Genomic DNA, 15,171 nt, shown 5'->3' with positions numbered 1-15,171 from the left:
GACCTCTTAACAGTTCTTTTTTAAATATAATTTTCTCTGGAATAATGCAGAAAACTTGAGAAACATTTATTTCATAATTCTTATAATACAAAAATTATATAGTATTAAATCTATTCTTTCCCATTCTTTAAATAATGAAGCAGAATGCAGTTTTCATGATCCTACAATGAAAGCGTAGCCATGGAAATAATATAGAATTACCATATAAACCATCAATTTCACATCTAGGTATGTACCCAAAAATATTGAAAGTAGAGCATCGAACAGATACTTGTACGTCAACGTTTATAGGTGTATTATTCACAATGGTAAAAAGGTAGAAATCCTAAGTGTCCATTGACAGATGAATGGATAAACAAAATGTGTTATATATATATACTGTGGAATGTTATGCAATATTGCAAAAGAAGGAAGTCTTAACATATTTTACAACATGGATGAACCTTAAAGACATTATGCTACATGAAATAAGCCAGACACAAAAGAACAAATATTGCGTGATTCCACTTATATAAGATACCTAGACTAGTCACATTCAGAGAAAGAAAGTAGAGTGATGGTTGCCAAGGGCATGGAGGAGGGAGATAGGAAGTAATTTAATGGGTACAGGGTTTGAATTTGGAAAGACAAAAAGTTCTAAAGATAGATAGATGGTAGTGATGGTAGCACAGCAAGGTTAATGTACTTAATGCCACAACTATACACTTAAAAATTGTTAAAATGGTAAAATTTTATATGATATGCATTTTACCACAAAATAGGGAAAAAAGAATAGAGGCAGAGAGAAAAGTTAGGTGGGAGGATTGCGAAGAAAAGTTGAAGTAATAGAACTGACTAAAACATTTTCAAGCATCACTTTTTCTTCACGTTTTACCTTTGTTTGTTCAGGGTTTACAAGGACCCCCTGGGAGTACAGGCGACAGAGGACTTGCAGGAGAACCAGTAAGTTTATCTTTATACTTTTCTAATTGTGTTTTTCTCATAATATACTTATCTTTCTGTTACTATTGCCTTCTTATGCTGTGGCTGGTTTTCTGAAAGCAGCATTTATTATGGGCACCTAATTATATAGAAGAAATATTTTACTGTGAATACAGTCTTTAGTGCCTTCCTGGTTTCATAAAGTCAAATGTGCTCCTTTTTGTCTAAAACTGTTAAACTTCACATATTTATGTTTCACAAAGATAACTCTGTTTTATTTAATCTCAGAATTTTCGTTCTGAATGGCTTGTTGTTAGTATAATAACAACACACACACACACACACACACACACACACACACACACACAGTCACATTTATGAGGTCGACACTATATAAAAGACCACATAGAGAATCCAAACTCTACATCTGATTGGCCAAAATGTACAAACATGACAGAACTGCTGTTACATCAATAATGCAAAAACATATCACAATTTCATAAATGTGATTCAATTATATAGCTTCCATGGAAAATGAATTGTGAAAAGATCTTGTCACATCTACTTTCTCAAAATTTATTCTTTATTGCCTATGAAGTCATTCTTCTTGGATGGTATCAGCTGTAATATACTGTAATATGTTTTTTAAGATTTATAATACAATATAATCTTTCAAATTACTGGGCTTATCCATCAGCTGACACAAAGATTTACAAGTGGCCTTTGCATAACTCATTTAGCTAGAAGCAAGTGGAAAGTTCTGAGAGTCAAATTGTTGTTGCTACAAAGCTATGTTCATTTCCTTCTTTACACAGTTAACCTATAATGTAAGCTCTCTAAACAATAAATAAAGATTTGATCCTATATATAATTATTTCCATTGAAAGAATCTTAGATATGGGATTGATTTTATCAAATAAATCCCTCTCAGTTTTCTTTATATTTTGTATCTCTTGATTTGCCATCCCAATTCTAATATTTATTTCATCAAAAACAATGCAACTCTCCTTAGCATTATTTACTTAAATATCTGTTTCTTCTAAAAAATCTGTAGGTCCTTGAAGTCAGAGACCATTTCTTTTACCTTTGCAATCTTCTTTCCTGGTCTAATGCCTGGCATATTATATCTACTTAATGCATGTTCGTTAAACTGACTTCACAGAAAGTGATACACCCAAAGGTATAATCATTCAGCCACTATTGTTAGATGAAGTGAAATGGAATGAAAACTAATTTAGTCTTAAAGAAAACACATTTAAGTAAAGATAAATGTGTCAATAGAGCTATGGCAACAGCAAAGACAATATCTTGGGCTTTATACAAGAAAAGATTTGTTATTGTAGCCATGAAGGACTAAATGGCTTAATAGCAACCAAAGATTGATATTCAGGTCACAGGGTTAGTGGGGCTGGTAAATAAAACATAAGTCAATTTATAATGGATAGAATAGGCTTTGTTTCATATATTTGAGCTGCCTGGCCATAAGAAAAAAAACAGAAGTAAACTGGTAAATGAAGGACACAAAAGACATGTTGAAACACATTTATATTTTGAGAATAACAAAGCAGAGAGGATTACAACTGTTCTATAGCCAACACCCATTAGAGTGGTCTCTTTTTCTCAGATGAGATTCAAAACTGGTTTATTCATTGCAATGCAAGTTTTGTGATTTGGATAGTTGACCATTCATTCATTCAATCAACAAATACGTATTAAGAACCTACACTTGGAGTATAGTGGTCAGCATGGAGTTTTCAGTCTAATGATAGAAGTATACATTAATTAATAACAGATAAATGGATAATTTAAAATTGACATAAGTATTGTAAAGTATAGGAATTCAGTTCTAAGAGAATATGTAACAGAGAATCTATCCTACTCTGGGGTTAGGAAAAGCTTCCATAAGGAGGAACATTTGAGCTGTAATCTTAAATGGTAGGATGAATGGTAGCTACTTAGGGAAAGATGGGGAAAGGTCATTCCAGAGTGAAGTGATGAGCTAGGAGGAAACACTGTATATTTATGTAACGATCTAAAAGATGGCCAACATGACTGTCGCAGAGTCAAGTGAAAAGTAAGTGCAAGATGAAGAGAGAAAGGGAAGCAAGTGACAAAACACATGCAGCTTTATAAGCCCTGTTCCCAAGGATTTGTATTTTTGTCCTAAGAACAAAGGGATGTCATTGAAAGGATGGAACTAATTTTATGATCCAATTGTCGCTTTGTTAAAATTACTCAAGCCACAAGGTAGAAATCAAACTGTAAGGGACCAAGAATGGACAAGAATGGCTTTCTGTTGCAGTAATCCAGATGGGAGATGGTAGAACCCTTTTGATTTTCAGAGTAGAGTGGATAGATATATGATTCGAAAGGAGATAAAAATCAACAGGAATTAGATATCCTATATGTGAAGTATGATTCCTAAGTTTCTGGCTTGAAGAATTAATTAGATAATTATACACCACATATCAATGAAATCGTACAGTTCTCTATTTTTTCTGTCTGACTTATTTCACTTAGTGTTTACCAGAATGTAAGTGGGCACAAGGTTCTAGATGAGGGTAAATGGGGTCAAATATACGGTGATGGAAGGAGAACTGACTCTGGGTGGTAAACACATAATGTGAGATATAGATGATGTATTACAGAATTGTACACCTGAATTCTATGTAACTTTACTAACAATTGTCACCCCAATAAACTTTAATTTTTAAAAAAAGAATTAATTGGATAATTATATCATTTAATAAAACTTGGAATACCAAGAGAAAGCTAAGTTTAAGAATGGAAGATTATAAATGCCATTTAATTATTGCAACCTCTTAGGAAATTGACTTGACTTTTGACCAAATAACACTACATTTCAGACTCTATTCTAAGAGGGAAAATGCAGAATACACAAGACTTATACACAAAGATGTTTCTCTCAGCGTGTTTATAATAGGAATACATTCTGAGGAGAATAAATTTTAAAATGTTATCCATAATATTTAATAAGCCATAGTTGAAAAATATCAGTAACCTCTTAATACCCTTAATGGTTATATTGTTGAATTGAGGACAACTTAAGTGACACCTATGTACCAACCTTATAATCCTATCATTCAAATGTTTATCTCAGCTGTTCCCAGTATCACATTGTGTTACAGACCTTCACTTTCATTTATAGTGTAACATGCAAATAATATTCACTAAAGCAAAATTTTACCGCAAAGAACAGCTAAAAACAACATAAATGTCTAGTATTAAGAAAATGATTAATTTGTGGTACCGTGGAATAGTAAATGGAATATTATGTAATCATTGAACAATTTTGTTAAGAAATATTTTAAATAACATAGTGAAATATTTATGATTAGAGTAGAATCTTAAGCATACTACAGAAGGATAGAGAGGTATTATAAGCTCCCTTAATAGAACTAGAAGGAAATATGAAAGAATATTTACAGCATTTGACCTAATCTGTTTTTTTGTACTTTCCACAGTTTTCCAATATTTTTTAATGAACATTACTGTAACAATTTAGAAAAACAATTTAACATAACCAAGCATACCAGTGTTGCTCCCCATTACTACATTTTTAAACAGTGAGGTGTTCACAAAATTGTGATGGAGTATATATAATCTTATAAAAAATTTTCACTATCTTGCTATTTTCTGAAAATTCAAATGATGTTGTTATTTTCTGAATCTAAAAAATACATTATATCTCTCCAGAAAGATCGAAATACTGTATTTCCAGAAAGATCAAAAAGTGCAAGTAGCTCTTTTGGATGGCTAGATAAATACCATTATATTGTAGTTGCTAAATAAGTATTAATTTATCTAAAATAATTCTAGCCAGTTAAATGGCTTCCACACACTAAAAAGATCCTTTAGATTCAGCAATTAAATGCTTAGGCAATAAGCTAATTACTCAATGTCCATTTACTTAAAATTAAGCTGTTCACTATTACGGTGACCAAGATTGCCATAAAAGTCCTAACATGCACTTTATTACACCTCGGTGATTATCTCGTGTACACACTGTTACATCAATTCATATGAAACAGGAATCATTCAAGTTGACTCAGTACCATGATAAAGTATGACATCAAGCAAACTCCAACATGTTTTTATTTCATTAGAGCAAATATTTGCTTCTTTAAAACTGTTAAGTTTGTCATGTATTTGCCAGGAATACAAAGTAAATCTGTAATTATCATACCCATTAAATAAGATAGCTTTTGAAAGTCCTTAGCACAATATTTCTGATTTATTAGGCATTTGACAAATCTCCATTGACTGAGTAAATAAGTTAGGGAATGAAAGAATGAATGGTGCTGCCTTTTCTTTCCTTTTCTTTTGAGTCCAAGTATACCTTAGTATTATTCACAGAAGAAACACAGATGTATAAACTAAAGATAAAAATTTTTAATAAGGTACTATACTAGTAAATGTATTGTGTTATATTACATATGGTATCTTGCAAATTCCATATTTAGGTGCATATTTTAATGAAGTAATCTTTGATTCTCAGATTTTAAATTTGTTTTAATACAGGGACCACGAGGAGTGCAAGGTGATGCTGGACCTCCTGGAGAAATAGGTGCTGAGGTAATTGTTTTATGGCTCTTTCTTTTGAGTTCATCAATGCTCACTACCTTTCATAAGACTCCTCTGAGGTCTAGTTGATATATTAGATATACACATATATTGTGAAGAATAATTCCATAGTTCTTTTCTTTTTCATATTCAGAAAATAAAGCCTAAAATTCAATTAAAAGCAGGATGACTGATGTATGGACCAAATTTTACACATGGAAAGTTTTCCTCTTAAGAGTTCACTTAAGTGATAAAACAAAAAGTGATAGAATAATATTTAAATGATAGAACAATTTTTATTTCAGTTACGGAGAGGTAACTTAATGGCCCTCCATGCTAAGATGTTATATCTCCTTCATAGAAGGATATTGAGAATTGAACCCATTTCAGGATATACTTTAGAATGGTAAACAATGGTTGTATAATTCTGTTGTTTGTTAACTTAAGCACTAAACAAATTAGATGTAAAATCTCTCCTTCCTTGGCTTCTATGAAACTTCGGTCTCCTGGTTCTGCTCTTTACCTTCTGATTATCCTTTCTCGGTCTTTATGTGAAGTTGTCCTTCCTCTTCTTCAGTTTACCAATCATATTATTACAATGACTCTAATTAATTACCAGTATTATTCTGATAGCTCTCAGATGGATGGTCTAACTCATGCCTCTCTCTTCAGCTACAATATTGATTTCCTGTTGTCTTTTACATAGATATCCTAAAACATCTCAAATTCAAACTATCTAAACCAAACCCATCACTTCCCCATTGTTTTTGCTCCTTTTCTTCCCCCATCTCACTGAAAGATAACCCTTTTACCCAATAATCCAAAACTGAGTCATCCTAGACTTCCTTTCCTTCTTTTTTTTTTTTTTTTTTTTTTTTTTTAAGATTTTATTGGGGAAGGGGAACAGGACTTTATTGGGGAACAGTGTGTACTTCCAAGACTTTTTTTCCAAGTCAAGTTGCTGTCCTTTCAATCTTAGTTGTGGAGGGTGCCATTCAGCTTCAAGTTGTTCCGTTCAGTCTTAGTTGTGGAGGGCGCAGCTCAGCTCCAGGTCCAGTTGCCGTTTTCTAGTTGCAGGGGGCACAGCCCACCATCCCTTGCGGGAGTTGAACCGGCAACCTTGTGGTTGAGAGGACACACTCCAACCAACTGAGCCATCCGGGAGCTCAGCGGCAGCTCAGCTCAAGGTGCCATGTTCAATTTTAGTTGCAGGGGGTGCTGCCCACCATCCCTTGCGAGAGTCAAGGAATCGAACTGGCAACCTTGTGGTTGAGAGCCAGCGCTCCAACCAACTGAGCCATTCTGGAGGCAGCTCAGCTCAAGGTGCCGTGTTCAATCTTAGTTGCAGGGGGCGGAGCCCACCATCCCTTGCGGGACTGGAGGAATTGAACTGGCAACCTTGTGGTTGAGAGCCCACTGGCCCATGTGGGAATCGAACCGACAGCCTTCGGAGTTAGGAGCACGGAGCTCTAACCACCTGAGCCACTGGGCCGGCCCCCCTTCCCTTCTTTATCCTCTCCAATTAGCCATCATTTCCCTTTGAATAAGCACCCCCAATGTCTCAACTCTAACCTTTCCTTTCCTCACTGTTGCCAGAGCTCCAGTCCCCCACTTTTATGCCATGTTTCCTCCTCTTCCCATCATTCCTTAGCTACTTGTTGCCAGTTTATCTTTGTCATATCATTCCTCTTCTTGAAAATTTTCAATGGCTCTTATAGTGTTAATAAAATGTCAGTTTCTTAACATGATAAATAATGTTCTCCATCTAACCTCTGTAGGACTATTCAACCACATTCCAATAAAACTTTTCTCCTCCCCTATGTATTCCAGCTTTGTTGACTTATTTTTAATTCCATGATTACACCATGCTTTTTTGCTCTGCACTATGTATCCACTGGAGATAAAAGGATGGCTGAGATATGGTCCCTGACTCCTTTAATTATTATCCTTTAGTAATTTATAATCTATTCCAGAATATAATCATTTAAAAGATCATTACACTGCAATATGTTAGACCCGATGACGGGTATATTCACAGGGCAATTTAGGAGCACTTCCTTTGGGTAAGGGAAAAAAGAAGATTTGGGAGGCTGGGTAGGGAATGAGATGAGTTTTAAGGAATGAGTCAAGTTAGCCATATGAAAAAAAGAAATAAAGATAATGGAATTCCAGGAAAAGGTATAGTATGAGCAGGAACGTGCAAACATGCAGCAGTATGGGTTCTTTGATAAGCAAAGTCAAAGCAAGGAGTGACAATAAGTGAAGATATAGAGAAATGGTTAGATCTTGAAAAGACTTGTGTACATTATTAAGAAGCATGAACTTTGTATGTTCTGGGCTATCATAAGTAACTGTACGGTATCAACAAGCAGTGATAAAGTTTGTATATTTGGAAGATAATTCCAGTAGTCACATGGAGGATGGATTTTAGACAAAAGTGAAGACATGCAGACCTACTGAAAGTCTGTTGCATTCAACCATGCAATCTGACCTCATGTAGTAGGCCTAGAAAAGGAAGAGGGGATGGATTTGAAAAATGTTTGTTATATAAATTCTGTAGAACATGCCTATTTGTGGGATATGGAAAGTAAAGGGAAAACAGAAGTAATAAAGAGAATATATTATTCCCCAATTTCTAAGTTGTGCAACAGAATGGATGATAATACCCTTTCCTGAGGCCAATGAAGAATGTTAGGAAGATTAAGGTCATAATCTGCTAATCTTCCCCAAATAAATGGTTCACAAGTATCAGTGCCTGGTTTTAAATCCTCTTCTGACTCAAAAGATACTGTTGAGGTGTCATCAGAAACATAGCTGCTTGAGGGGTCCCCCCGATCTCTCCCTTTGAAGTTACAAGTTGAACAGCTATAATTCAACAAAGGATTCCTTGCATAACACACAAACACGTCTGAGTGAACTGCTCATCAAAACATATGAAGGTGGGCGAATGGGGTGAACAGGGAAGGAAGAAAGGGAAAAGAACAGAGACGGGTGTGTGGAGCATCACAGAGCTCTCTACAGTCCCAGGAGAGGGGAGGATTTAGGCTGTGGCTCCAAGCATTCCTGCCTGAATGATCAGTATATAATACAGCTAAACCCAGCAATTGGGGCAGAGACCTTGGGGCAGAGACTGAATACAAAGTGCAACAGCTGTGGTCTAGCAGCCCTCAGTGCCAGGCAGAAAACAAAGCCACAGAGCCTGGCTGCCTCCTTGTACCCTCCCAGACCTTGCCTCCCCACACCCTTCCAGAGCTAGCAGTGGGCCTCAGAAAAAAACTGTAGCAGTGTCAGGTTAAAGAGCAGAATACCTACAGTCCTGAGAACTGAAGAGATAGTTTCTGAGTGGCAGACGTACACTGCAGCTAATCCTAGTGACAGAGTGGAGATATACGGGTGAGGCACCTGTGGCCTGGCAGTTGTCATTACTCAAAGGAGAACAAAGCCAAAAACACACCAGCCACCTCTCCCAGCCCACTCGCACCCCCATATTTTACAGCTGATCACAGCAGGAGCATCCAGGGCTACACAACTCTGCATCTGGCTGCAGGGGCAGCACTGAGATTGCAGGGGCTCAGAACCCCCTCACCCACCACATTTTCCCATGGGAATGGTGCCCTGAGACCAAGGCAACCTGATTACATAGGAGACGACCACCTCTCCAGGACATCTTCCACCCTGAGAAGTTGGAACAGAGCAAGAGAAAATGAAATGCTCCAGCACTATCTGCTAGAAAACGAATGAAAAACCTCTTCATATCAACCTGCTGAATTCATTCCTGTAAATGCCTAGGAAGAGAAATAATCCATCAATGATCATGAACAACCAAAGTAGCAATGCAGCTCAGAAACAAAATGAAAAATCTCGAGAAAACAAACTTAAAGACATGGAAATGTGTGACTTAAGTGATAGAGAATTCAAGATTGCATTTCTGAAAAAAACTCAACAAAATGAAAGAAAACTCAGATGGGCAGTTTATTGAACTCAGAAATGAAATCAATGAATGAAAGGAATACTTTACCAAAGAGATTGAAATTTTTAAAAAGAATCAAATAGAAATTCTGGAGCTGAAGAACTCAATAAAAGAGAAGAAGAATGAAAGTGAGCTTAGGAAATAAAGCTGACCAGATGGAGGAAAGAATTAGTGTTATCAAAGATAGAAATCTGGAAATGACACAGATGGAAGAAAAGAGAGACTGGAGAGTTAACAGAAATGAAAGAATTATACAAGAACTATCTGACGCCATCAGAAAAAGGAATATAAGAATAATGGGAATAAGGAGAAGAGAGGGCGAAGAGAACAGAGAGCCTATTCAAAAAAATAGTTGATGAGAACTTCCCAAACCTATGGAACGAACTGGATCCTCAAATCCAAGAAGCAAGCAAAACACCTAATTATCTCAATCCTAAAGGCCTTCTCCAAGGCACATTATATTGAAAGTGTCAAAAATTAATGACAAAGAAAGAATTTTCACGGAAGCCAGGGGAAGGAAGCCAATAACAAAGGAAAACCCATTAGATTATCATGAGATTTTTAGCAGGAACTCTACAAGCTAGGAGGGAGTGGAATCAAATATTCAAACTATTGAAAGAGAGAAATTACCAGCCAAGAATAATATATCCAGCAAAATTATACTTTAGATATGAAGCAGTAATAAAGACCTTTACAGATATACAGAAGCTGAGGGAATTTTCCACCACAAGGCCTTCATTACAGGAACTACTGAAGGAGGTTATTCTAGTTAAAACAAAAAGACAAAAGGATACAAAACTACAAGTAAGATGGGTAACAGACACACAGAAGCAGGGAATGGCAACCCCTACTCAGAATAGGGCACTATAGACTTAAACATAACATAAAAGGTAAAGGAGGCTAAAACATAAAAAATGAAAAGATAAGAAGACAATTTGCTACTGCAAATTGAAAATGAACTCATAGCATAAACAGGGATAATTTGTGACAACAAAAGCATAAAAGGAGGGTGGTTGTAAAGGACTGAATCAGCAAGGGGGAATGGAGATAAGATGCATGCTAAAGAAAAAGGACTACTGTACATATGAAACTTTCTTTTACATAAACGTAATGGTAACCACTCAAAAAAAAAAAAAAAAGGAAGTAAAAAATATCCAAAACTGAAACACGAAACAGAGGAAACAAAGAAAAAAATCATAAATCATAGAGTATCACAAACTAAAGTAACAGACAGAAACATAAAGGCAAAGAAACAATGGAGACACCAAGCTACCAGAAAACAAAAGAATGATAAGAAATCCTCATATATCAATAATCACCTAAATGAAAATTAACTGAACTCACTAAGAAAAAGACACAGAGGAGCAAGTTGAATCAAAAAACAAAACCCAACTATATGCTACCATCAAGGGACACATCTCAGCTGCAAGGACAAATATAGACTCAAAGTGAAAGGGTGAAAACTACTACGCCAAGCAAATGGCATCCAGAGAAAAGTAGGTGTAGTCATACTTATATCTGATGAAACAGACTTCAGGATAAAAAAGGTAACAAGAGACAAAGAAGGGCATTTCATAATGATAAAGGGGACACTACAACAAGAAGACATATATATATATATATATATATATATATATATATATATATATATATATGTCTTCTTGTTGTAGTGTCCCCTTTATCATGTATGTGTATATATATATATATATATATATATATATATATATATATATATATATATATTCCCAATCAGGGAACACCAAAATATATAAATATATAAAGCAACTACAGACAAAACTGAAGGGTGAAACTAACAAAAACACCGTTAAAATAGTGAACCTAAATACCCCATTGACAGCTATGGATAGCTCATCCAAACAGAAAATCAATAAGGAAATATCAGCCTTAAATGACACATTGGGCCAAATAGGTATAATTGAAATTTACAGAGCCTTTCATCCCAGAACACCAGACTACACATTCTTTTTTAGTGGACATAGAACATATGTTGGTACACAAAACTAGCCTCAATGAATTTAAGAAGATTAAAATCATACCAAGCATATTCCCCAACCACAGTGCTTTGAAATTAGAGATCAACTGTAAAAAGAAAGCAGGAAAAACCACAAATATGTGGAGATTAAACAACATGCTGCCAAAGAACTATTGGCTCAAAGAAAGAATAAAAAGAGAGATCAAAAGATACATAGAAACAAATGAGGATGAAAATACAACATATCAAAATTATTGAGATACTGTTAAAGTAGTAATGAAAGGGAAATTTATGTCATTACAGGCCTAGCTCAAGAAACAAACAAAAAAATCCCAAATAAACAACCTAAAATTACATCTTAAAGAACTAGAAAAAAAGCAAATGAAACCCGCAGTCAGCAGAAGGAAGGAAATAATGAAAATCAGAGCACAATTAAACAGAGAATGAAATTAATGCAACAAAGATCTGGCTCTTTGAGAATATTAATAAAATAGACAAACCCCTGCTAGGCTCACTAGGAAAAAAGAGGAAAAAACAAATAGATGTGAAAGAGAAATTACAATGGATAACACAGAAATACAGAGTCATACAAGAATATTATGACGGACTATATGCCACAAAATTCAATTACCTAGAAGAAATGGACAAGTGCTTAGAAATATATGACCTTCCTAGACTGAATCACAAAGAACTAGAAAATCGAAATAGACTGATCAACAGTAAGGAAATTGAAACATCATCCTAAACCTCTGCAAAAGCAAAATTCCAGCATCAGATGCCTTCACTGGTGAACTCTACCAAACATTCAAAGATGACTCAATACCTGTCCTCCTCAAACTTTTCCAAAAAATTGAAGAAGAAGCATTAATACTTCTAACTCATTTTATGAGGCCAACATTACCCTGATACCAAAACCTGGTAAGGAGAACACAAAAAAGAAAACTATAGTCCAATATCTCTGATGACTACAAATGTAAACATTTTAAATAAAATACCAGCAAATTGAATACAACAATACATTCAAAAGATTATGCATCATAATTAAGTGAGGTTCATTTCAAGGGTGCAAAGTTGGTTCAACGCATGCAAATTGATCAATGTGATCTACTACATAAACAAAATAAAGGATAAAAATCTCATATCAATAGATGTAGAAGAAACATTTGATAAGATGCAATATCCACTTATGGTTAAAACAATAAAATGGGTATAGAAGAAAAGTACCTCAACATAATAAAGGCCGTATATGACAAACCCTCAGCTAATATCATACTTAATGGTGAAAAACTGAAAGCTTTTCCTCTATATCAGAAACAAGAGAGGAATGCCATGTCTCACCACTGTTATTCAACAGAGTATTAGAAGTCCTACCCAGAGCAACCAGGAAAGAGAAATAAATGCATTCAAATTGGGAATGAAGAAGTTAAATTGTCACTTTTTGCAGATCACATGATTCTTTATATAGAAAACCCTGAAGAGTCCATCAAAAACTATTAGAAACAATAAATATATACAGTAAAGTTGCAGAATACAAAATCAGTGTACACAAATCATTGCATTTCTCGATAATAATGAAATTTCAGTAAAAGAGATGAACAAAATAATTCCTTTGACAATCGCAACAAAGAGAATAAAATATCTAGGAATAAACTTAACAGAGGATGTGAACGATCTATATACTGAAAACTGTGTGACATTTTAATAGAAATTGAAGACACAAAGAAAGGGAAAGCTATTCCGTGTTCATGGATTGGAAGAATCAACGTAGTTAAAATGGCCATATGACTTAAAGCAATATGCAGATTAAATACAATCTCCATCCAATTCCCAATGACATTTTTTCAAGAAATAGAACAAAAAAAATCATCACATTTCTATGGAATCATAAAAGACCCCCAAATAGCCAAAGCAATCCTGAGAAAAAACACCAAGGCTGGAGGTATCATACTCGCTGATTTAAATTTATACTACAAACAACAATAATTAAACAGTATGCTATTGACAGAAAATCAGAAACACAGACCAAAGGAATAGAATTGAGAACCCAGAAATAAGCCCACATATATAGGGCAGATAATTTTCGACAAAGGAGCTAAAAACATACAATGGAGAAAAGAAAGCCTCTTCAATGAATGGTGCTGGCAGAATTGGAAAGCCACATGCAAAAGAATAGAACTAGACTGCTGTCTGTCACCATGTACCAAAATTAATTCAAAATAGATCAAAGACCTAAACATAAGACCTGAAACAATAAATTGCATAGAAGAAAACATAGGTACTAAACTTATGGATCTCAGGTTTAGAGAGGATTTTATGAATTTGACCTCAAAGGCAAGGGAAGTAAAAACAAAAATAAGTGAATGGGACTGTATCAAACTAAAAAGCTTCCACACAGCAAAAGAAACTGCCAACAAAACAAAGAGGCAACCAACCGAATGGGAGAAGATATTTGCAAACACCTCCAATAAGGGTCTAATATCCAAAATATATAAAGAAGTCATACAACTCAATAACAAAAAAAGAATCAGTCCAATTGAAAAATGGGCTCGGCGGCCAGTTGGCTTAGTGGTTGGAGTGCAGTGCTCATAACACTAAGGTCACCGGTTCAATTCCCACATGGGCCAGTGAGCTGCGCCCTCCACAACTAGATTGAAAACAATGGCTTGATACAGAGCTGATGGGTCCTGGAAAAAACACACTGTTCGCCAATATTCCCAATAAAAATTAAAAAAAAAAAAAAAAAAATGGGCTGAGGACCTGAACAGACACTCTTCCCAAGAAGACATACAAAGGGCCAATAGATATATGAAAAAATGCTCAACTTCACTTGCTATTAGGGAAGTACAAATCAAAACCACAACGAGATACAACCTCACACCTGTTTGAATGGCTATTAGCAACAAGTAATAACAAGTGTTGGAGAGGTTGTGGAGGAAAAGGAACCCTCATACATTGCTGGCGGAAATATATATTGGTATTGGTATAGCCACTATAGGAAACAATATGAAGGTTCCTCTAAAAATTAAGAATAGAATTACCTATGACCCAGCAATCCCTCTTTTGGGTATCTATCCAAAAAACTGAAAAAATTTATCCATAAAGATGTATGTACCCCTATGTTCATTGCAGCATTATTTATGGTGGCCAAGTCATGGAAACAACTGAAGTGTCCTTCAATAGATAATTAGATAAAGAAGATGTGGTTCATATGTACGATGGAATATTACTTGGCCATAAGAAAAGATGAAATACTGCCATTTGTGACACCATGGCTAGATCTTGAGATGATCATTATTAAGCAAAATAAGCCAAAGAGAAAAGGTTGAGAACCATATGATTTCAGTCATATATGGGATACAAAACTGAAAGCAACAAATGAACAAGACAAACAAACAAAAATTCATAAACAGTTACCAGAAGTTAAGGGGGAAGGGAGGGTGGTAAAAGAGGGTAAATTGCATCATATATGTGGTGATGGAAGGAGAACTGACTCTGGATGGTGAACATACCTATACAATTGTATACTTGAAACCTATATAATTTTAGTAATCAATTTCAGCCCAATAAATGTAATTAAGGAAAGAAAGGTTATGGGGGGTGGGAGGTGGAAAGGCTAATAACATCTGTTACACATCCTCTAAGCCAAAAGAAAGCTTTTTTTTTTTTTTAATCAGTATAGGAGACAAGAATTCTGTTGTGATAA

The 15,171-nt window shown here is 35.1% G+C and overlaps 1 protein-coding gene across 11 annotated transcripts in view; it reads left to right on the top strand.

The window, feature by feature from the left end:
* Positions 1 to 15,171, top strand: part of COL24A1 (collagen type XXIV alpha 1 chain) — a 310,376-nt gene that overhangs the window by 194,727 nt on the left and 100,478 nt on the right. For all 11 annotated transcript variants that reach the window (XM_088791263.1, XM_088791262.1, XM_074335082.2 and 8 more), the window contains 2 exons: positions 889 to 942; positions 5,464 to 5,517. In XM_088791263.1, coding sequence (XP_088647389.1) covers positions 889 to 942; positions 5,464 to 5,517 — 108 coding nt within the window. The remainder of the gene's footprint in view (positions 1 to 888; positions 943 to 5,463; positions 5,518 to 15,171) is intronic.

Source organism: Rhinolophus sinicus, chromosome 14 (genome assembly GCF_057876585.1).
Source record: "Rhinolophus sinicus isolate RSI-liver-muscle chromosome 14, RSI-T2T, whole genome shotgun sequence".
Classification (NCBI taxonomy): domain Eukaryota; kingdom Metazoa; phylum Chordata; class Mammalia; order Chiroptera; family Rhinolophidae; genus Rhinolophus; species Rhinolophus sinicus.
This window is presented reverse-complemented; position numbering and strand designations above follow the sequence as displayed.